Genomic DNA, 23,268 nt, shown 5'->3' with positions numbered 1-23,268 from the left:
GCCCCTCCCCCGTTCATGCTCTGTCTCTCTCTGTCCCAAAAATAAATAAACGTTGAAAAAAAAAAAAAAAAGTCTACAGTTCATCGGCAGTTAGCGCCCTCACAGTGTTGTGCAACGACCACCACTCTCTTGTTTCAGAACTTTCTCATCACTCCTGAAGGACACCCCGGACCCGTTAAGAAATCACTCTCCATTCCCTTCTCTCCCCAGCCCCTGGCAACCACTGATCTGCTTTCTGTCTCTGGATATGCCTCTTCTGGACATTTTATATAAATGGAATCGTACACTGTGTGGCCTTTTGCATCTGGTTTCTTTCACTTGACACAGTGTTTTCGGGGTTCCTTCACGTTGTGGCCTGTGTCAAGATCTCATTCCGTGTTATGGCTGACTACTCTTCCAGCCTGTTTAGCCATCCACGTATTGAGGGACGTTTGGGTTGTTGCCACCTAGTGGCTGTTGTGAGTAGCACTGCTGCAAACATTTGTGTACCCGTTGCCATGTGGACGCGTGGTTTCCTTTCTCCTGGATGGATACCTAGGATTGAAAGCGCTGGGCGTATGGTAATTCTAGGTTTACATTTTTTTAAATGTTTCTTTATTTTTGAGAGAGTGTGAGCAGGGGTGGGGTGGAGAGAGGGAGACACCGCCAGGGCAGAGCCCAACCCGGGGCTTGGACTCACGAACTGTGAGATCATGACCTGAGCTGAAGTTGGATGTGCAACCCACTGAGCCCCCCAGGTGCCCCCTGTGTTTACATTTTTGAGGGGCCGCCACACCATGTCACATTCTCACCAGGAACGTACGAGGATTCCAATCTCTCCACATCCCGACCAACGCTTATTTGCTGTTTCGTTACTGTTCCAGCCATCCTAGTGGGTGTGAAGTGGTGTCTCGTTGTTGTTTTGATTTGTACTTCCCTGGTGATGAATGATGTTGAGCGTCTTTTCATGTGCTTCTTTGGAGAAATGTCTACTCAAGTCATTTGTACTTTTTTTTTTTTTTTTTTTGAGAGGGAATGAGTATGAGCTAGGGGAGGGGCAGAGGGAGGGAGGGAGGGAGGAAGAGAGAGAGAGAATGAATCCTAAGCAGGCTTCATGCTCACTGCAGAGCCTGACGTGGGGCTCCATCCCACGACCCTGGGATTGCTACGTGAGTCAGAATCAAGAGTCAGATGTTCAACCGACAGCCAGCCAGGCGCCCCTTTTTGCACATTTTTTAACTGGGTGGTTTTTCTTTTTGTGGTTGAATTGTAGGAGTCCTTTATATATTCTGGAGACTAGATCCTTATCAGGTACGTGGTTTGTAAATATTTTACCCCATTTTGCAGGTTGTCTTTTTCTGTCTTGATATGGTCCTTTGACGCACAGAAGTTTTTAATTTTATGGAGTCCGGTTTAGCATTATTGTTACTGCTTTTGCTTGTTTAGCAGCCATCGCTAAACCCAGGGCATTAAGTTTTACCCCTATGATTTCTCCCAATAGTGTAGTTTTAGCTCTTAGGTTTGGGTTGTCGATCGATTTTGAATTAATTTTTGTGTCTGGAGGGAGCCGTAGGTAGGGGTCCAGCTTCTTTCTTTTCCATGTGATTGTCTGGTTGTCTAGCACCATTTGTCAAAAAGACTGTTCTTTCCCCCTTGAATGGCTTTGGCATTCTTGTCAAAAATCACTCGGCCATAGATGTTTGTGTGTATTTCTGGACTCTCAGATCTGTTCTGTTGACTGTATGTCAGCACCACACTGTTGTGGTTGCCGTGGCTCTGTAGGAAGAGTCGGATGAAAACACTCACAAGTGGGTCAGAGTGCGAGCACCGCTCCCTGGGAATCCTCTGCTGACACAGGTGGGGAGTGGCCCTGTTACCACTGACTGACGGGGCCCCATCTGACGCCACCTCACAGGGGAGGGGGAAGGGCACCTCTTTACTGCCGAGTCGGGGTGGAGGTCCAGGTGTCCCTCTGCACTGACACCCGGCGGGGCGCGGGGGGTGATGACCGCCCGGTGGGGATGAAAAGTGCCAGCCCCCTGCTTGGCCGTCTCTTCAACTACCCCGTTGGCGGGTTTGGGGCTCATCGTTATCGCCTGGCAAGGGAGGCAGTGCAGGCCCCCTGCTTGACCTAAACTCGTGTGGGCGAGTGGCATAGCTGGTTTTTCCTGGGGTGGCCGGGGGTAGGGTTAAAGTTTTCTGACGTGGGAGGCGGTCTCTCTCTTGGCCCTGTGGCTGGAGAAAGCAGGCTTTTGTCTGCGCTTCTTTGGTGTGTGCCTCTTGGCATTTTGGGCCGCCCGCCTCTCCAGCTGCGAGTCTGGGATATGGGATAACGAGACAGAAAGACCAGAGGACTCAGCGCCTTGTTGTCCCCGCAGTCCCGAGGTCCCCGGCCAGTCTGTGTCTCCTGTCCTCTTCGGAGTCTTCTTAGGTTTGTTTCATGTATAACATCCGGGTTTTCAGTTCTGCTCCGTGGTGGGGGCCTTCCATCTCGGCGGAGACCGGAGTAGCAGCAGTGTGTGTCGATCGGTTTTTTCCCGCTAAATACCAAAAGAATATGATGAATTTTCATTTGACTCGCCCATATGGATAGGCTCTTGGTAACTTTTATAATACTCAGTTTACATCTGACTTCATATGTTGGTGGGATTTTATCATTGTAATAGCCTTTGGATTCGTTTATTTGGCATTTGTTGGTACAGTTGACTCTTGAGCAACACAGGTTTTAGCGGTGCCGACCCCTCTGTGCTTCAGAATCCATGCATAACTTGGACTCCCCCAGGACTCAACTACTGACAGACCGCCGTTGACTAGAACCTCACTGATAGCGTAACCAATTAATACAAATTTTGTATGTTACGTGTAGTATACTGTATTCTTACAATAAAGTAAGCTAGAGAAAAGAAAATGTGATTAAGAAAATCATGAGGAAGAGAATACATTTACAGTATTGCACTGTATTTATATAAAAAAAAATTGGCTGTGAGTGGACCCACGCAGTTCAAACCCATATTGTTCAAGGGTGGGCTGTACCACACTGAGTTTGTCATTTACCCATTCAGATGTTTATTGAGAAGCTATTGTGCCGGGTCGGATGAGGCCTGAGAAGGTGCCCTCAGGGAACTTAGGTTTAGCGGCAGATGTTTTAGCTGCTATTGTGGACTGAATGTTTGTGTGCCCCAACATTCGTCTTGAAATCCTCACCCCCACTGTGATGGTTTTAGGAGGGGAGGCCTTTGGGAGGTAATTAGGTCACGAAGGAGGAGCCGTCATGTATGGGCTCAGTGCCCTTAGGAGAAGAGACCAGTGCTGCAGGGGCCGTCTGCTCTCTGCCACGCGAGGGCACAGTGAGAGACAGAGGCCGTGTGCAAACCGGGAAGCAGGCCCTCATCTTGGACCTGTAGCCTCCAGAACCGTGAGAAACACATTTCTGTTGTTTAAGCACCCCCGGTCTGTGGTATCCAGTTACAGCAGCTGGAACTAAGACGTCTGTGTTACCTCGCTTGATCTTCTCTAGCTAGGAGGCCAGCGTCTTCCCTCCCTCCCTCCCTCCCTCCCTCCCTCTCTCTCTCTCTCTCTCTCTCTCTATATCTCTCTCTCTCTGTCTCTCTCTCTGTCTCTGTCTCTCTCTCTGTCTCTCTCTCTGTCTCTGTCTCTCTCTCTGTCTCTCTCTCTCTCTCTGTCTGTCTCTCAGATGAAGAAACACACCCAAGGGGCTGAAGAAGGCGATCCATGGTGCTTGAACTGTGTATGTTCACTGGAAAGTAATGGCACCGCTAATCACTTCTCAGGGTGTTTTCCACACCAGTGATTATGGGATTTGGGTGTTGGCCAAACATGATTCAGGTGGACTTGCCCCTTCACTCGGTAGATATGTAAGTGCTACTTGGACTTTGAGAAAGAATACCAAAGTTGGAGATGTAACACTGAAGTCCAGGACTGACCATAAAGCTCAGGCAATCGTGATTGTGTGTGATTGGGAAAAGATAGAAAAATAGCTCAGTGGAACAGAACAGAGTCCAGAAATAGACCTACGCGTATCTCGAATACTGATTTCCAGCAGAGGGGCAGAGGCACTTCTGAATGGAGAAAGGATAGTCCTTTGAGCAAATGGTGTGGGAATGACTGGAAATTCATGTGCAAAATCATCAATTCTGAGCCATGTTTTACATCATATACAAACATCAACTAAAAATGAATCCCATACCTAAATGTAGAACCTAAAACTATAAAGCCCCCAGAGGAAAACATGGGAGAAAAATCTTTGTGACTTTGGTTGGACAAACATTTTTTAAATATGACACTAGAAGTCCGTTTTATAAGAAGAAAGTTGTCACATTGTGTCATCAAAATTAAAACTACTCTTCCAAAGACTTTATGAAGAGAATGACAGAAGACACAGAGTGGGAGGAAATATTGGGAAAGCCTGTATCTGATAAAGAATTTGTATTTAGAATGTGTAAAGAATTCCCAAAACTTAGGGAACTAACAACCCAACTAAAAAATTGGCAAAAGATAACAGACCCTTTACCCCAAAGTATGTACTCAAATGGCAGGTAAGCACGTGAAAATGTTCAGCACCATTTGTTATGAGGCCAGTCCAAACTGAGGCCACGGTGAGGCACCTGTATACGCCGTTAGCATGGGTAGTAGTTGAAGTGACTGACCACACTGAGTGGCAGAACTTGGAGGCCCTGGAACCCTCGTGCGCAGTTCGTGGGAATGTAAAATGGTATAACCACTTTGGAAAAGAGTTTGTTGTTGTTGTGTTTTTAATTTTTTAATGTTTTTTATTTTTTAAGGGGGAGAGAGAGAGAGACAGAGACAGAGACAGCACAACGTGGGGAGGGACAGAGAGAGAGAGAGGGAGACAGAATCCGAAGCAGGCTCCAGGCTCTGAGCTGTCAGCACAGAGCCGACGCGGGGCTTGAACCCATGAACCGTGAGATCATGATCTGAGCTGAAGTTGGACGCTTAACCGACTGAGCCACCCAGGTGCCTCACGGTTGTTTCTTTAGAGAGCTAAATACATGCCTGTCCTATGATCCAGCCATTCTACGCCTAGCTATTTACCCTGGAGAAAAGAAAACATAAGTCCATGCAGAGATTTGTACATGAATATTCAAAGCAGTTTTGTAATGGTTCAGAACTGGAAACGATGCAGAAGTTCAAGTGAATGGACAAACTGTGATAGACCCAAACAACAGATTGTGGCAGTGTAAAGGGGTGACTTTGGTGTCCCATGTAAAATGGATGGATCTCCAACATGTTTTCCTTAGTGAACGAAGAAAGACAAAAAAAAAAAAAAAAAAAAAAAAAGATACTCTGATTCTACTTACAGAATTCTAGAAAAGGCAAAACTATGCTGACAGAGAACAAACTATTGGTTTGCCTGGTGCTGGAAGGAGAAATTACAAAGGGGCACCAGGACGTGTCTGGCAGTGAGAGAGATTTTCCTGGTCTTCGTTGTGCTGATGGTTGCACGGATGTGTACGCACATCAGAGCCTATGAGATTGTACAGTGTAAACATGTATATTTTATGGTGTCTTCATTCTATCTCAGTACAATTTAAAAATCGATGCTTACTGCTTTTCTGAGGCTGTAACGCACCTTGTCTCCTGTGGTTGGTTCTCACTATTGAAGTGCGTGGCCGGGTGGATTAGCAATTAAAAGCCAGGAGGCTGAGGCTTCTTGGAGTCACTGCTGTAGGCTCCCCAGTGGGCTGAGCACAGAGCAGGCTGGCCGCTGCTGCCCATCGCTGCCCCAGCCAGAGGGACACGCTCGTCACGTGGGGACTCCACACTTTGTCCTGCATCCTAACACTTGCAGGTCACCTTCTTTCTCTTTTCACGAATTCTTTCGGAAACCGCATCTGATTTATGTTGTCTTCTGTTTCTCCCGCGAACGCTGGAGAATGGGGGCTGCGTGATTTCTGAACTGTGTCTACTGCTCTCCCTCAGGGCACAGTCTTTTGCGGAGCGCCTGCGACTGGGAATTGCGGTGATTCACGGGGAAGCGCAGGACGCCGAGTCCGACTTGGTGGATGGACGGCATTCCCCGCCCATGGTCAGGAGTGTGGCTGCCATCCACCCCAGCCTGGAGATCCCCAGTAAGTGCGCTGGCCCCTCTTTGTCGCTTCCCGCTTTGGTTTTAAGGCTGACTGGATTTGTCGTTTTTCAGCTGTGAACTGCCTCTTTTCTGTTTTTTCTTTAAGTTGGCAAAAATGACTAATACTTTTCCGGGCTTGGCCTGGTTGTCACAAGTGCATTTCGGAGAGCCCTGTGGACTGTAGAGCCTTCTAGAAGCAGTCTGTGTGATCACGGCAAGAACTAGGAAAAGACTCCGTTCTGGCACTTCAGGGAATTTCATTCATTCAGTAATATATCCTAGAGAAGGGTTTAACATAAGCAAAAAACTTTGTATGTGCAAGTTATTCACTATAGTGTTATTTTGAATGCAGAATATTGGAGAAGTCTAAACGGCTTAGCAGAGGGTAGGGCTTGAATTATGCTGTATCAGCACAGCTAATTATGCAGCCTGTTGACATAATTAAGACTGTCTGGACACAAGAGAAAAATCTGGAACATATGGGAATGGGCAGAACATGAGAGGGTATACCTGTGTTTGTGTGAGGCCCGGGAGGGAATATGGAAGATGAAAATACTGGTGACAGGGTGGTAGGGTTATGTGTGAATTTGCTTTTGTTTCTAAGAAACATCCTTCGTGCTTTATTAACATCTTCTTGATTAAAAAAATACTGCCTTTGTTTGAGTCTGATGGGGAGGAAAAACTTATCCTCTGCCCTCTTTAGGTTCAGGCTTTGGGGCCTGCAATAAAACTCACAAAAGAAGGCACCTGGGTGGCTCATTTGGTTAAGTGTCTGGCTCTCGGTTTCGGCTCAGGTCATGATCTCACGGTTTGTGAGTTCGAGCCCCGTGTCCAGCTCTGTGCTGACAGTGTGGAGCCTTCTTAGGATCCTCGGTCTCCCTCTCTCTCTGCCCTCCCCCACACTTGCTCGCACACACTGTCTCTCTCAAATAAATAAGTAAACATTAAAAAAAAAACTCACAAAAGATAGATTAGTGCGAGAAAAGACAGGGTTTAGGATTGGGGGCCTCTATACCATTTTAACAGGGGAAGCGGAAGCTAGAAAACAGGTGACTTTTAGGAGAGATGAGCGGCTCCTCAGCACGGATGGCAGTAGGATAGCTTTGTGACAGTGTCTGTTGAGGTGTGGTGCTGACCTCTAGTCTCCATGGTAGGTCAGTCCTTCCTGGTTGTTCTTGGAGTGGATTTCTGACACGGGCATTCTTTTGAATGGGCATTCTTTTGGGGGGCTCTGCTTTTAGGCAGTAGTGGATGTCAGGAGCCCCAGTGCCTTCGGCTCAAGGGATAAGCCCTTCCCCTGAGCGTGGGGGAAAGCACGTTCCTGTTCAGTTTGGCAGTCACGTGGGCTCCATTCCGGAACACATCCCGCAGTCTTTAGACGAATCAGCTCCTTTTAACTTCTGGGTCTTAGCTTTAAATGTGGCCTTAGCTAGTGGTTTCTGGACTGCAGAAATGGAGCTGCTGGTTTCCCGTCTGCAAACCAGGGAATGGGGGCGCCTGGGTGGCTCAGTCGGTTAAGCGTCCGACTCTGGCTCAGGTCATGATCTCGTGGTCCTTGTGTTCGAGTCCCATGTTGGGGTCTGTGCTGACGGCTCAGAGCCTGGAACCTGCTTTGGATTCTGTGTCTCCTTCTCTCTCTGCCCCTCCTCCACTTGCCCCTCTGTCTCTGTCTCTCTCTCAAAAATAAATAAACATTAAAAAATTTTCTTTTTTAATTAAAAAAAAAAATGAAAACCAGGGAATGGGACTCTCTGACGTTTCCTCCATCTGTTTATTTGCTCTCTGTTTCAGCTCATTTCAGTCACGATTTTAATTATAACATTTCTGTGCTTATGTTTTAACCCAGGTGGTGAACGCTGGAAGATTTGGGGGGGATTATAATTGAGAAGTTGAATTTCGCAGCTCCTTCGTGTTGCACTTTGCTTTTGCACACTTGATGGCCTGACCCTCTCTGTGTAATACTTGTTAAAGTTAATAGCAAATAGATATATGACAGCAAAAGAAAGCATTGTTCCTGTGGCATCTGACGCATCTATTTTGAGATTTTGATTGTATCACAAGATTTTGATATTTAGTGTTAGATTTAAAAAATTAGTTTGTGGGGCCCCTGGGTGGCTCAGTCGGTTAAGCATCCAACTCTTGATCTCAGCTCAGGTTTTGATCTCAAGGTCGTGAGTTCAAGCCCCGCTTTAGGCTCCGTACTGGGTGTGGAACCTACAAAAAAATTTAAAAAATAATAAAATGTTAGTTTGTACATTCTGGTTTCTTAAACGTGAAAAACGCCAACTAAAACAGAAAACAGTTCTTTTCCAGAGTGTGTACACGTTATATAAATATTCCAAACATTCCGTTGTAAAGGAAGAAAATAATCATCAATGCTACATCCAGAGACCCATTTCTCTCTTCATGGGTCTCTTCTCAGGTTTTCCTTACTTGTGTTAAGGAGATGCGGTGCATCCTGGGCACAGAACGTGCACCTCCCTCCATAACGTACCTTCGCCCACGTGATTAAAAACTTGCGTAAACAGCATTTTTAATGGCTGTTGAATATCCCATCTTAAAGATGTGGCTTAAACCTAAGCCTGAGCAGGGTCTGGCTGGTACTTGTTCTCGCCTGCTCCTTGCCAGTAGAATGTTGCAGTGCGCGTATGTGGGTAAAAACTTCTGCACTTGGGTTTATTTCATTGTAAGTTTCTAAAAGTGAGATTAAGGAGGCCCAAGCTGAGAGTGTTCGTATGGCTCTTGGGTTGATTCCCTAAAGGCTACAACGCTGTGCTCTTTCCCCAGTACTGGTGTCAGGTGCCTGGGAAAAGTGTGGAAAATGTAAAAAAAAAAAAAAAAAAATCACTTCAGTTTTGGGATTTGTCTTGCTCTGTTGGGTTTTGCATTTCTGTCATACCCCGCTGCCCCCCGCCCACCCTGCCACCTAGGATCACACATGGCGTTGAATTGTCATACGCCCTTAGCCACCCTTTTAATCCACAGCAGTGATTCCCAACCAGGGGGTGCCATTGGATTTTGTCCCACTGAGGACATTTGGAGGTGTTTGCAGACATTTTTGGAGGTCACAAGTGAGGGGGCTGCTCCTGGCATCTAGTGAGAAGAAGCCAAGGACACTGTAAAGGTCCTGTGACCCACAGGACAGCCCCCACAACAAAGAATTATCTAACCCAAAACGTCAGTGGTGCCGAGGTGGAGCGGCCCTGATCTGGAGCACTCCTACTTTTTCCTTCAGTGACGCTGACCTTTCTGCAAAAATTGAGTGAAAGTCACATAACCTAGAATCAGCCATTTTCGAAGGTACACAGTTCACTGGCGTTTTGTACGTCTGCAGCGTGGTGCAACCACCATTTCTCCCTGGTTTCGAACACCTCATCCCCCTGGAAAAACACCCCTACCCATTAAATTATCACCCCCATGCCCCCTTTCTGTTGCTATGAATTTGCCCGTTCTGGACATTTCATAGAAACGGAATCATACAGTCTGTGACCTGCGTCTAGTTTCTTTCACCGAGCGTAACGTCTTTGACGTTCATCCAAGTCGTTGCACGTACTGGGACTTGATTCCTTTCCGTGGCTGATGCTTTTCCGTTGTGCGTGGATATGGCACAGCTTGCTTGTCATTCACCCACTGGTGGGCACTGGAGTTGCATCTGCCTTTGGCTCTAAGGCTGTGACGTTCATTCGTGTGCCCGCTTCCCACAGACCTAGGATTTCATTTCTCCAGGGTTAGAGTTGCTGGGTCTCGTTGTAACTTTATGTTTAACTTTCTCAGGAGCCCTCGAACTGTTTTCCACAACAGCTGTGCCATTTTACCTTCCTCCCAGCCATATATAAAGGTCTGATTTCGGGGCGCCTGGGTGGCGCAGTCGGTTAAGCGTCCGACTTCAGCCAGGTCACAATCTCGCGGTCCGTGAGTTCGAGCCCCGCGTCAGGCTCTGGGCTGATGGCTCGGAGCCTGGAGCCTGTTTCCGATTCTGTGTCTCCCTCTCTCTCTGCCCCTCCCCCGTTCATGCTCTGTCTCTCTCTGTCCCAAAAATAAATAAATGTTGAAAAAAAAAAAATTTAATAAAGGTCTGATTTCTCCATATCCTTCCCAACACTTATTTCCTGATTTTTAAAGATGTTTATTTATTTTTTTTGAGAGAGAGCGAGCAGGAGAGGGGCAGAGGAAGAGAGAGAATCCCCAGCAGGCTCCGTGCTGTCAGCCCCACCGATGTGGGGCTCCCTCTCAGGAACTGTGAGATCATGACCTGAGCCGAAATCAAGAGTCAGATGCTTAACCGACTGGAGCCACCCAGGCGCCTCTCCTGATTTTTTTTATAATAGTCTTCCTAGCAGGTTGAAGTGGTACTTTGTTGTAGTTTTGACCTGCATTTCTCTAATGGCTAATGATGTTGCATGTGCTTGTCCACTTGCATATCTTATTTGGAGAAGTGTCTATTCAGATGTTTTGCTTATTTTTAAAATTGGTTTCTTTGCCTTTTTATTGTTGAGTTGTAAGAGTTCTTTATATACTCTAGACACTAGACTAGCGTGACTGTGAGATCGTGACCTAAGCCGAAAGAGTCGGACGCTTAATTGACCGAGCCACCCAGGTGCCCCACTTATATGTGGCATCTAAAGAAAAAGCTCAACTCATAGAAACAGACAATAGAATGTTAGTTGCCAGGGCCTGGGGTGGTGGAGGAAATGGGGAGATGTTGGTCAAAGGGTACACACTTGCAGTTATAAGTTCAAGTTCTGAGGATCTAATGTACAACATGGTAACTGTAAATTAATAATACTGTATTTTATACATGAAAACTTAAAAGTTACTGAGAGAGTAGTTCTTAATGTTTCTCACTACACACACACACACACACACACACACACACACACACAAATTGTAATCATGTGAAGTGATGGATGTGTTAATTAATCTTACTGTGGTAATCATTTTGCTGTATGGATGTGTATCAAATCGTTATGTCGTACACCTTGAACTTAACAACTAGTTCTTTGTCAGAGACATCTCAGTAAAGCTGGGGGGAAATGGATTGGCTATAAATGTTTATTTCTTGACTCAGTTCTTTTCCTTGACCTATATCCCCATCCTTATGGCTAGTACCATGTATGATTAATACAGCTTTGTAATAAGTTCTGAAATAGGGAAGTGTGAGTCCTCCACCTTGATTCTTTTTTGAGGTGGTTCTGGATATTTGGGGTCCCTTGTATTTCCATATTTCAGGAATTTATGGTCAGTTCATTTCTGTCAGAAAAGCAGTTGGGATTCTGATAAGGATTGTATTGAATCTCTAGGTCACTGGGAGCATTGCCATCTTAACAGTACTAATACTTACATCCATGCACATGGGCTGTTTTTCCATTTATGTATGTTTTCTTTAATTTCTTTGAGCAGTGTTTTAATTTTTTCTTGTTTTGTTAATTTTTGAGAGAGAGACAGAGTGTGAGCTGGGGGAGGGGCAGAGAGAAAGGGAGACACAGAATCTGAAGCAGGCTCCAGGCTTTCAGCTGTCAGGCTCTGAGCCAGTGTCAGATGCTTAACCAACTGAGCCACCCAGTGTTTTAATAGTTTTTAGTGTACAAGTGTTTCACCTGTTTGGTTAAATTTATTCCTAGGTATTTTATTCTTTTAGATGCTTTTATGAGTGGAGTTGTTTTCTTAATTTCTTCTTTAGATTGTTCATTGCTGGCATGTAGAAACAACTGATTTTTGTGTGTTACCTTACAACATTTGCTGCATTGGTGTATTAGCTTTTGTAGTTCCTTGTGGATTCTTTGGTATTTCTTATATATAGGATCAAGTCACTTGCTGATAGAAATAGTGTTACTTCTTACTTTCCAATCTGGATGCCTTTTATTATTTTTTTTTCTTGCCTAATTGCCCTGGCTAGCACCTCCTGTACAATGTCGAATAGCAGTGGAGAGGATGGGCATCCTTGTCTTGTTCCGGATGTTAGGGGAGAGTTTTCAATCTTTCATTAAGCATGATGTCAGCTGTGAATTTTTCACAGTTGCCCTTTATCAGGTTGAGGAAGTTTCCATCTGTTGCTAGTTTCTTGAGTCTTTTTATCATGAGACATTAACTTCTTAGAGGCTGTATCGTACGTTTTAATATAGAAACTTTTGTGTGTGTGTTTTCTTCTGACCAGTGCTAATTCCTAAAGAAAAGCCCCCAATCACAGTTGTTGGCGATGTGGGAGGAAGGATCGCCATCATTGTGGTATGTCGACCTCTTTTATTATTCATTGTTGTGTTTTGCCATTGTTACTCTGCTGAATTATTTGCTAATTATGTGGGGATAGCGGTATGGCCAGGTAAGTCTCATTTAAGTTGGTACCTGGGCTAAATGTTTACTTTGGTCCAAAAATTGAAAATTGTTATTAGTTTACTAAGAAATTACAACTCCTTAGTCAACTAAAATATTGTGCAGCTGATGTTCATAACATGGGAAATTGTTTTGTGCTGAAAGCGTCCGAAATTGATTACGACTGTTTAAAACACACATCCTCCTGCACTTCATGAAACTAGCGCACGAAAGGAGTGTCTTTAATGCCTGTATAGTTACAAGAGGAATAAAATGAACACGTGGGTCCCCCATTACTCAGCTTGGAATCAGAACATTGTCCTGTCCCCCTGAAGCCACCTCTGGGCTTTGCCCTGGTCTCCCCCTCCTCTGTTTCCCCCAGAGGTTGTCAGCAGCCTGAAAGTCGTCATTCGTACCCTTACTTGCCGCCGCAGTCTGCCATGAGTGCGTGTGTCCGAAACACTAGGTTGTTTTCGTTTGCAGGTTTTTCATGTTTATATAATGAAGTCTTTGTGTACTTTGTGACTTTTTGTTCAACGCTGTTTTGAGATTCCTCTGTGTAGTTAACATGTGGTTGCACGTTAACATTTCTTCATTGCTGTGTGCCCGTTCCATGGTACAGCCAACACTCACCTTACTGATCTGTTCTCCAGGCATTGAACATACAGTTTTTCTTTCTTTTTTTTTAATGTTTATTTGTTTGTTATTATTATTTAAAGATTTTTTATTTATTTTTGAGAGAGAGAGCACAGGGGAGGGGCAGAGAAAGAGGGAGACGCAGAATCTGAAGCAGGCTCCAGGCTCTGAGCCGTCAGCCCAGAGCCCGACGCGGGGCTCGAGCTCACGGACCGCGAGATCGTGACCTGAGCCGAAGTCGGAGGCTTAACCGACTGAGCCACCCAGGCGCCCTTATGTATTATTTTTTTAATGTTTATTTATTTTTGAGAGAGAGTGAGAGCGCGCATGTGCGTGAGCTGGGGAGGGGGCAGACAGAGGGAGGGAGACGCAGAATCTGAAGCAGGCTCGAGGCTCTGAGCTGTCAGCACAGAGCCCGATGCGGGGCTAGAGCTCACAAGCTGCGAGATGATGACCTGAGCTGAAATTGGATGCTTAACTGACTTAGCTACCCAGCGGCCCTTGATTGTTTATTTTTGAGAGAGAGCGAGTGAGCAAGAGCAGGGAAGGGGCAGAGAGAGGGAAACAGAAGATCCGAAGCAGGCTGTGCACTCGAACTCACAAACCATGAGACCATGACCTGAGCCGAAGTCGGACGCTTAACTGACCGAGCCACCCAGGCTCCCCTGAATGTAAAGTTTTTCTGTTTCCAAATAATACTGTTTGAACAGTGTTACGTCTCTTTTCTGGTGCAGACACGTTAGACTTCTCGGTGCCTGGGAGTGGGACTGGAGGTCTAAGGCACACACATTCCCAACTTCACTGGCTGGTGCCAAATTATTCCCAAAGTGGCCGCGCCAGTTAACCAGGGCTCCCTGGTGCTTATAGTTTTGTTTGTACTTTTTCTGAATCAGAAAATCTCCGATGTCACCCTATAGGGTAATAATAGCTGTGCCCGTTAATTTATTCCTTAATCAGCAAAATCTATAGCAACAAGATGCTGTGAATTCAGTAAAGCCTTTGCCCCCTTTCTGCTGCAGCTACATTTAAGAAAAAAACACTTTTATTAATGTTTATTTTTGAGAGAGAGAGACAGAGACAGAGAGAACGTGCGCTCATGAGTGGGGAAGGGGTAGAGAGAGAGGGAGACAACAGAATCCGAAGCAGGCTCCAGGCTCTGAGCTGTCTGCACAGCCTGACACAGGGCTCGAACCCGCCAATCTTGAGATCGTGACCTGAACTGAAGTCAGACGCTGAACCGACTGAGCCACCCAGGTACTCCACAACTTTTTTTTTTAAAGTAATTATTGATTCATAGGAAGTAGCTCCCCCCAGATTATACAGACACATCTTGTGTCCTCTTTATCCAGCTCCCTCCTCCTCGCTTAACTGTACCACAATCTGGAAATTCAGATCACCAGCACTCATAGAGCTGCTTCTGATATTGCCGGTGTTTTATACGTGCATATGGACGTGGAGCTTTGTGTAACCACCACTGCAATCCAGATATGGAACTGTTCCATCACCACGAAGCTCCGTTGTGCCACTCCTTTATGGCCACACCCCCTTCCTGCGCACCTGATCACTAACTTGTGGCCGTGTCTAGTCTGCCCTCTTTTTTACTTAAAATTTTTTTTTTAGTGTTTATTTTGGAGAGAGAGGGAGAGACAGCGTGTGAATGGGGGAGGGGCAGAGAGAGAGGGAGACACAGAATGTGAAACAGGCTCCAGGTTCTGAGTTGTCAGCACAGAGCCAGATTCAGGGCTTGAACTCATGAACCACGAGATCATGACCTGAGCTGAAGTCGAATGCTTCACCGACTGAGCCACTCAGGCGCCTGTGTCCTCTGTCTTTATAACGGTTATTTCAAGAAAGTCATATAAGTGGAATATATAGTAGGTAGCCCTTTAAGATTGATTTTTTTTTTTTTCACTTAGCACGTCTCCCTGGAGATCCAGCAAGTTGTTATGTATATTAATATTTGCTTTTAGTGCTGAGCAGTATTCCATGTAGGTTGGTACCCCAGTTGAACCACTCACTGATTGAAGGACATTTGGATTGTTCCTAGTTCTCTGTTATTAGATATTAAATTGCTCTGTGCTTTTGTGTATGGGTTTTTGTGTGAACAGAGTTTTCCTTTTTGTGGGATAAATGACTAAAAGTGCAATTGGTGGGTTGCATGGTGATTGCAAATACAATTTTATAAGAACCTGTCAAGCTCTATTTCAGAGAGGCTGTACAATTTTACCAGCAGCACTTTTAAGAAAAAAAAAATTATTTTGAGAGACACAGAGACAGCGCAAGTCGGGGAGGGACAGAGAAAGAGAGGGAGAGAGAGAGAATCCCAAGCAGGCTCCACACTGCCAGGGCAGAGCCCGATGCGGGGCTTGAACTCATGAAGCCAAGAGACCATGACCTAAGCCAAAACCAAGTTGGACACTTAATCGACTGAGCCACCCAGGCGCCCTTACCAGTAGCACTTTTAAAGTAATATGTACTGGGGGCGCCTGGGTGGCTCAGTCGGTTAAGCGTCCGACTTCAGCTCAGGTCATGATCCCACGGTTGGCGAGTTCGAACCCCGCATCGGGCTCTGTGCTGACAGCTCAGAGCCTGGAGTCTCTTCAGATTCTGTGTCTTTCTCTCTCTCTCTGCTCCTCCCCCACTCATACTCTCTCTCTCTCTCTCTCTCTCTCTCTCTCTCTCTCTCTCTCTCTCTCAAAAATAAATAAACATTAAAAACAATTAAAGTAATATGTATTGGGGAGCCTAGGTGGCTCAGTCGGTTGAGCATCAGACTTCAGCTCAGGTCACGATCTCACGGTTCATGGGTTCGAGCCCCGCATTGGCTCCATGCAGACAGTTCAGAGCCTGAAGCCTGCTTTGGATTCTGTGTCTCCCTCTCTCTTTGCCTCTCCCCAATTCATGCTGTCTGTTTCTCTCAAAAATAAACATAAAAAAAATATAAAGTAGTATTTTTTTCTTTGATCATAGTAATATCGGTGTATATTTGAAAAGAATATATATATGGCAAGGACGTTATATATATATGTATACATACACACACACATATACATACATACGTGAATATTCAACTCTAGACAATGCTTAATACCGTAATGGGGTTCAAATAACTTTGGTAGCCTGGGTGTGATGAGGAAAGACTCCGTTTTCCACCTCCTGTGTCTCTCTCCCGTGTGTCTCCTTTATTGCTCACACAAATGTGTGGAAGTTTTTGTCTACAACACCAGCTGGGTGCCGTACAATTTAACTCAGTTCTGACACTGTCTACTCAGAGCTAGGGTCTGAGCCCCAGGGGTTAAGGGTCAGTCCCCCAAGACTGCTCCCACCCTACTTCAGTTGCCCTAGGTTACCCACAGCTTCTGTACAATATGACTACAAATTGGAGGTTCCCGTGACCCCGTTCCCAGGTTGGATTCATTTGCTAGAGCAGCTCACGGAACTCCGGGAAACACATTTACCAGTTTATTAAAGGATGTTGTAAAGGACACAGATGAAGAGATCTGCATAGGGCGAGGTCTGGGGGGGTCCAGAGCACAAAATCTCCCATCCCCGTGAAGTTGGGGGCACGTCACCGTCCCAGTATGTGGATGTTTTCACCAGTCTAGAAGCTCTCCACACCTTGTACTGTGGGGATTTTTATGGAGGGTTCATCACAGAGGCATGATGGATCATTAGCTCTGTTTCCAGCCCCTCTCCCCTCTCTGGAGGATGGGTGGGGGAGCTGGCAATTCCAAGCTTCTCATGTTGTGGTCTTTCTGGTGACCAGCCCCTATTTGGGAGCCCACCGAGACTTCCCTCCTTAGAATAAAAGATGCTCCTAGTATTCTTACCACGTACGAATTTACAAGGGTTTTAGGAGCCCTGTGTCAGGGATGGAGTCAAAGACAAATACTAGAATAAGACATGTTCCTAGTATCCTTATCACATAGGAATTTACAAGAGTTTTAGGAGCTCTGTGCCAGGAACCCGGGGCGGAGGCCAATATTTTCTATCCTGTCATACTGGGAATATGTGGTCGATAGAAGGGGGACCATTGGATTGCATATTTTGTTAAAATAATAACTATTAGTGTTTTTCCCATTATAAAAACGTATGTAAAAAGCATATTTGCCATATGCTCAGCAGAGAAAATTTGGAAACTGAAGAAAACTAACAGGAAAAAAGGAGAGGTCTACCTAGAGTCAGAAGCCTTTCCTGACAGCTTTATTATGCATTTCAAAAACCAAAAACCCTTCAGTGAACATTTCTGGAGCCCCTGCAGGGTGAGGGCACAGTCCTAGGCACAGTAAGGGATGACACAGAGAGGGAGGCCCCAGGGAGCCTTGGGTGTGGCCAAGATGCCACCTGTAGATGACAGGCATCTGGCAGAGGAGCCTTGCTGCCAAAAGCCAGCAGGGAATGTGGTGGCGTCACAGCCACTTAGACTCGCAGTGTGACCTTGCTGTCGGGGCGTTACACGCAGCAGCAGATTTGCTAGAGTAGAATTGGACCCTTTCTTTTTCCTGGCTTTGCGCACGTGTTCATGTGCCTTCCCCTCGCTCTGTGATTGGACAGGACGACATCATCGATGATGTTGACAGCTTCCTCGCTGCAGCAGAGACCCTGAAGGAAAGAGGCGCATACAAGATCTTTGTGATGGCGACTCACGGCTTGTTATCCTCGGATGCTCCGCGGCTGATCGAAGAGTCCGCCATTGACGAGGTAACAGCCGCCGTCGTGGGCACTGCTGCCCTGGCACTCCTGTGCCCCCTCGGTCCGGGTTATAGACAGCGGGTGAAGGAGGAGTTCTTTTGTGGTTACGAATGGACTGAAAATGTGGGTTATGTTTGCATTTCGTGGGCTGTAAGCCTCTCTCTGCCTTTTGCCCCTGGTAATAGTTCAGAGTCTTCCTAATTCTCACAAGTGGTGCGTGTGGTGCACAGTGCTGTGCCCACCCTCCCTCGCTCGAGCTCCATCACAGCCCCGCAGGGTCCCCGTTGACACCACTTTCAGAGAGCATCAGAAAGGGTGAGTGACTTTTTAAGGTCACACAGCCAGTAGGCTGAGCATTTGTGATCAGACCTTAACTTGCCTGACTGCAGAGCCCCGCTCTGTCGCTGGTGCAGACGCCTGTGGGGGGAGATTGGGGGAGACAGGCAAACGGGGCACATTTCCCAGTTGCACGCGGCTGCCTTGAGGCTGAAGCCAGGCCATTCGGGTTTACTCACCTCGCTCCGTCCACCCCCCTGGGTCCGCTGGCTTGTGTGCTTTGACGGCATACGTCACATTTTCATTGTGTCCTAAGAAATGGAAGTGTTTTGCCGTGTATGTTCCTGGGTATTGAATCGTACATTGGGCAGAATTGTAAGATTGGTTAAATCTTACATTGGATTTACTTTTCCGAGTTCCGCTTTTTGACTCCTCAGCAGCAGATTTCCTTGAGCTTGGCCCTGTGTTTATGGGTCCAAGGTGCCTTCACACAGACAGGCCAGGCTCACGTGGCTCAGGTCAGATCCAGCCTCCTACTCAGCTGGACAGACATACTAAGGGACCAAGAATGATGCTACAGGCATTCAGGGCTGGAGAATCAATATGGAATTCACATGTTAAGTAGGCTAGGAAGACTTCAGGCCCACAGCGGCTCTCACTGGTCTGTCCGTGTGGTTCTCACGGGTGCTATTTGCGGGCAGAGCAAGCCAGAGGCCTGTGGGGGAGCTGCTGGAGAGCCACGCCTCCCAGAGCCCACTGGACTTCAGAGGAGGCGTAAAAGTAGTGGAAGCTGTGATTTCACATGAATGGTGTAGAAAGTTCTGTGTTTGATACCAGTTGGTAGATTTTTTTTGTGGGGCGGGACCTGTTCTGTCTTGTACAAGCTGTGATGCTTACATTCCTCTTCATGTTTCCATTTTTGCCTCAGTTGCTAGGAATATGAAATACAAAATGATGAGTCACAATAATTGCATGAGGCTAGGTTTTCCTGTCCCTGGTGCTGGTTCTGAAGAATTCCTGGTGGTTGTATCTGTTTCAACAATCTCATTGTGTATATGCGTCTTTATTATAAGTTGTCATGAAGCTTGTTTTGGAAGCAAGGAATGTATATTATAAATATGATCTAAAAATTATTCCCATCCCCCCCTTTTTTTTTTAAATTTAAAGTTTATTTATTTTGAGAGAGAGAGGGAAAGAGAGAATCTCAAGCAGGCTCCACACCGTCAGCACTGAGCCCCAGGTGCCCCAAATCCCCTGTTTTTTTTTTGTTGTTGTTGTTGTTGTTTGTTTTTTTTAAGAAAGCTGAGTATTTTAATATTTTTTCCATTTGTAGCTGTTGGAAAGTGCCTGTTTATCTTTTTTTGATCTTTATCAAATCTTAACTTTAAGAAACAACTTTATTGAGATATAATTCACATACCGTACAGTTCACCCATTTAGAGTATAAAATTCAGTGGTTTTAGTATATCCACAGAATTTTATAGCCATCATTCTCATTCGCTCCCCCCCCAAAAAAAAACCCTGTTCTCATTAGCAGCACCCCCACCTCGTTTCCACTCAGCCATAGGCATCTAGTAATCTGCTTTCTGACTCTATAGGTTTACTTAATTGGGACATTTCACATACATGAATTGTGTGATGTGTGACCTTTTGCGTCTGGCTTCTTTCAATGAAGATACTGTTGTGAAAGTTCATCCTTGCCGTAGTAGAGTATCAGTACTTCCTTTTTATTTGTTGTTGAATATTTCATTGAATGGATATACCACATTTTGTTTTTTCATTCATAACTTTAAGGAAATTTGGGTTGCTTCCACTTTTTGACTGTTGTAAATAATACTGCTATAGGGGTGCCCGGCTGGCTCAGTCACTAGAGCATAGGACTCTTGATCTTACGGGTTGTGAGTTCAAGCCCCACGTTGGGCATGGAGCCTACTTAAAAAATACTGTTGCAAACATTTGTGTACAAGTTTTTTTGTTCTTTTTTAAAATGTTTATTTATTTTTGAGAGAGAGCACAAGTTGGGGAGGGGCACAGAGAGAAGGGGACAGAGGATCCAAAGTGGGCTCTGTGCTGTCAGCAGAGAGCCCGATGCGGCTTGAACCTGTGAACTGCAGGACCATGACCTGAGCCGAGGTTGGAGGCTTAACCAACCGAGCCACCCAGGGGCTCCTTGTGTACAAGTTTCTGAACGAAGATTGGTTTTCATTTCTCTTGGGTCGTATGGCAACTCTGTGTTTAACCTTTTGAGGAACTTCCAGACTCTTTCCAAAGTAGCCAAACCATTTTACATTCCCACCAGTGGTACGTGAGGGTTCCAGTTTCCCCACATCCTTACCAGTAGTTCTTTGTTTTTTATTTTTTAAAATTTACATCCAAATTAGTTAGCATATAGTGCAACAATGATTTCGGGAGTAGATTCCTTAGTGCCCTTTACCCATTTAGCCCATCCCCCCTCCCACAACCCTCCCATAACCCTCAGTTTGTTCTCCATATTTATGAGTCTCTTCTGTTTTGTCCCCCTCCATGTTTTCATATTATTTTTGTTTCCCTTCCCTTATGTTCATCTGTTCTGTGTCTTAAAGTCCTCATATGAGTGAAGTCATATGATTTTTGTCTTTCTCTAATTTCACTTAGCATAATACCCTCCAGTTCCATCCACGTAGTTGCAAATGGCAAGATTGCATTCTTTTTGATTGCCGAGTAATACTCCATTGTATATATAGACCACATCTTCTTTATCCATTCATCCACCAATGGACATGTGGGCTCTTTCCATACTTTGCCTATTGTCGACAGTGCTGCTAGAAACATGGGGGTGCATGTGTCCCTTTGAAACAGCACACCTGTATCCCGTGGATAAATGCCTAGTAGTGCAATTGCTGGGTCATAGGGTAGTTCTGCTTTTAGTTTTTTGAGGAACCACCATACTGTTTTCCAGAGCGGCTGCACCAGTTTGCATTCCCACCTTGCCAGTAGTTCTTATTCTCTTTTTGCCTGTAGCCATTTTAGTGGACATAAGGTCATCAGATCTTGACCTAAGAACCACAAGTAGTGTTCACATTGACTGAAAACACCATCAAAGGTACGGTAGACCCACTGTCCTGTCAAGTCAAACTACAGAGATTTGAGAATATATCACATTTTCACATCCAGCCGGGAAGCTACCTGGTTTCATGATGCTCTTGGTTTTTCTCCTCTCGATTTGCAGGTGGTGGTTACCAATACGATTCCACATGAAATCCAGAAGCTCCAGTGCCCCAAAATTAAAACGGTGGATATCAGCATGATCCTTTCGGAAGCCATCCGTCGGATTCACAATGGGGAGTCCATGTCCTACCTTTTCAGAAACATAGGTTTAGATGACTGAACAGCTTTCCTTTCTTGAAACTCCCAAGGGCCAAACTGGAGGCGGAGCGTACTGTGAGGGCTCACACCTGGTTTGATGCACTTCACGGGGGCCGATTATGCTTTCTTCCTTTCTCTTTGTTAATTCCTATGAAGATAGACCAACTTTTTATGTCGGGTTAGGTGTTCGTGAGTTTTTGGGGCAATTTTTATAAGAGAAAAACTATATTCTCCTCCTAAATAAATTAACGATCTGGTTGTTTGTAGTTGAACTATTTCAAAAATAGCTTGGAATACGATTTTTTTAAGCTCACAGACAGCCTTTTTCCAAAGTTGCTAGAGCCCAAGTGCTTAAACAAGTTAATGAAATAAAATGATCTGTGTGTTACTTGCAGTTGAAAAGCCAAAAAGATAATACCATTAAATCCAGTAAGTGACATTTTTAGAAATGCTTTTATAGACAAGCATATGTGAGTGATTATTATGTGACCGTTATTTATTTTCTGCAAAAAAAGAGGGAATAAAAACTTACGTTGTGTGTGTGTGTGTTTTTTTTTTAAACTTTGTGTATTGGCCATTGTTTTATAATTAAAATAAAAAGAAAGCTGAATATACGTGCCGTGGATGTTGAAATGTTCGTCCGCCCGCTCCGTTTTGTCTTCTGCATCTTGTTGGGGTGAGACAGTGGCCTCTCGGGGATGTAATATTTCCTGTTCTGTTTGTCCAGGACCCGCACATTTCTGACGTGTAATGGCTGTGGCAGGAGAGGAACTCGAGTCCCAGGCTGTGAGCCACGGGGGGCAGGTCAGCGAGTTGGTGTGAGTTGCCACCTGCATCTCGGCATGGCTTTGTTCTGCTCCCTGTTCGACAGCACAGCCATTCTCTGAACAAAACTCACCTGTGCATGCTCTGGACGAGGACATGCTGGAGGGTGGTCACAGAGGGCAAATGACACGACCCTTGTTAACATGAGGCCTCTGAGGACCGTCTGCCCTCCAGTTCGGAGTGCAGAACTCAGAACTTCTACGTTGGAGTTTTGTCAGACTCCGGAACACTGGGGCCCCACGAGTTAGGCCAGCACGTTCTCCGGCTAAGCTCATGTAATGGCAGTGCCGTCAAATTCATGGAGGAAGAGATTAAGATTTTCTCACAAAGAAAAGGATTACTTTTGCTTTTCTTTTTTTCCAAGTCAACTCCACCCTGCTTTGTGGGGCTCGAACTCACGACCCCAAGATCAAGCATGCTCTACTGACTGAGTCAGCCAGGCACCCCAGAATTATTTTTCCTTCCAAAGAAAACCTAAACCTGTGCTTTCTGCCTGTGTTAGAACCCGGAATAAAATAGCAGTTGCCTTGGCACAAAATTAAAGATGAGTCACTTACCGTTTGCCGTATCAGGGTTTCTTGCAGCTCCCCAGAGAGAAGCCTGACTCTTGGGGCTTGCTCTGGAGCAGGTCTGGGGGCCTGCGTGTGCAAAATCATCGAGGCCTCTGCTTCTGTCAGCTGCCCTGGGTATCGGATGGTCTCCTGCTCATCTCTCTGTGCTCATCACAGCCGGCAGTGTCCAGACCCCTCCCGACGCCACGTCTCAGCCAAACACCCCGTGATGGTTGTGCTCCTACAGGTGCATGAAAGGAAGACCTATTTTGCTAATCGCATAACGTAATACACACTGATGCTCGGGTCTAATCAAAGCGGAAGTCTGCATCGTTAACATGGCACATTAACTCTTGGCTGAGAACAGTGCAGCCTTACGCTCTCTCCTTTACAGTTTGCGAGCATGATTGTCTTTGCTTTACGAAACCCTTGAAAGTAACCAAGTTTTCCTTTTAGTTCAAAAAGAATAAGCTGGCAGATGTCTACAGGATGGTGGAACGGGGAACTCCGAAAGTTCCCTTCCTCTGTAAAAAAGAAGAAATTGGC

The 23,268-nt window shown here is 45.6% G+C and overlaps 1 protein-coding gene across 2 annotated transcripts in view; it reads left to right on the top strand.

Annotated features, from left to right (window-relative positions):
* The window catches only part of PRPSAP2 (phosphoribosyl pyrophosphate synthetase associated protein 2), a 46,908-nt gene extending 25,024 nt beyond the window's left edge, over window positions 1-21,884 (top strand). For both annotated transcript variants that reach the window (XM_006939898.5, XM_003996335.6), the window contains 4 exons: window positions 5,941-6,089; window positions 12,243-12,313; window positions 17,588-17,734; window positions 21,210-21,884. In XM_006939898.5, coding sequence (XP_006939960.1) covers window positions 5,941-6,089; window positions 12,243-12,313; window positions 17,588-17,734; window positions 21,210-21,368 — 526 coding nt within the window. In that variant the 3' untranslated portion in view covers window positions 21,369-21,884. The remainder of the gene's footprint in view (window positions 1-5,940; window positions 6,090-12,242; window positions 12,314-17,587; window positions 17,735-21,209) is intronic.
* Window positions 21,885-23,268: the final 1,384 nt, after the last annotated feature.

The sequence above is a fragment of the Felis catus genome, chromosome E1 (genome assembly GCF_018350175.1).
Source record: "Felis catus isolate Fca126 chromosome E1, F.catus_Fca126_mat1.0, whole genome shotgun sequence".
Classification (NCBI taxonomy): Eukaryota; Metazoa; Chordata; class Mammalia; order Carnivora; family Felidae; genus Felis; species Felis catus.
The sequence above is the reverse complement of the archived record's forward strand: the minus strand, read 5'-3'. Positions and strand labels throughout refer to the sequence as shown.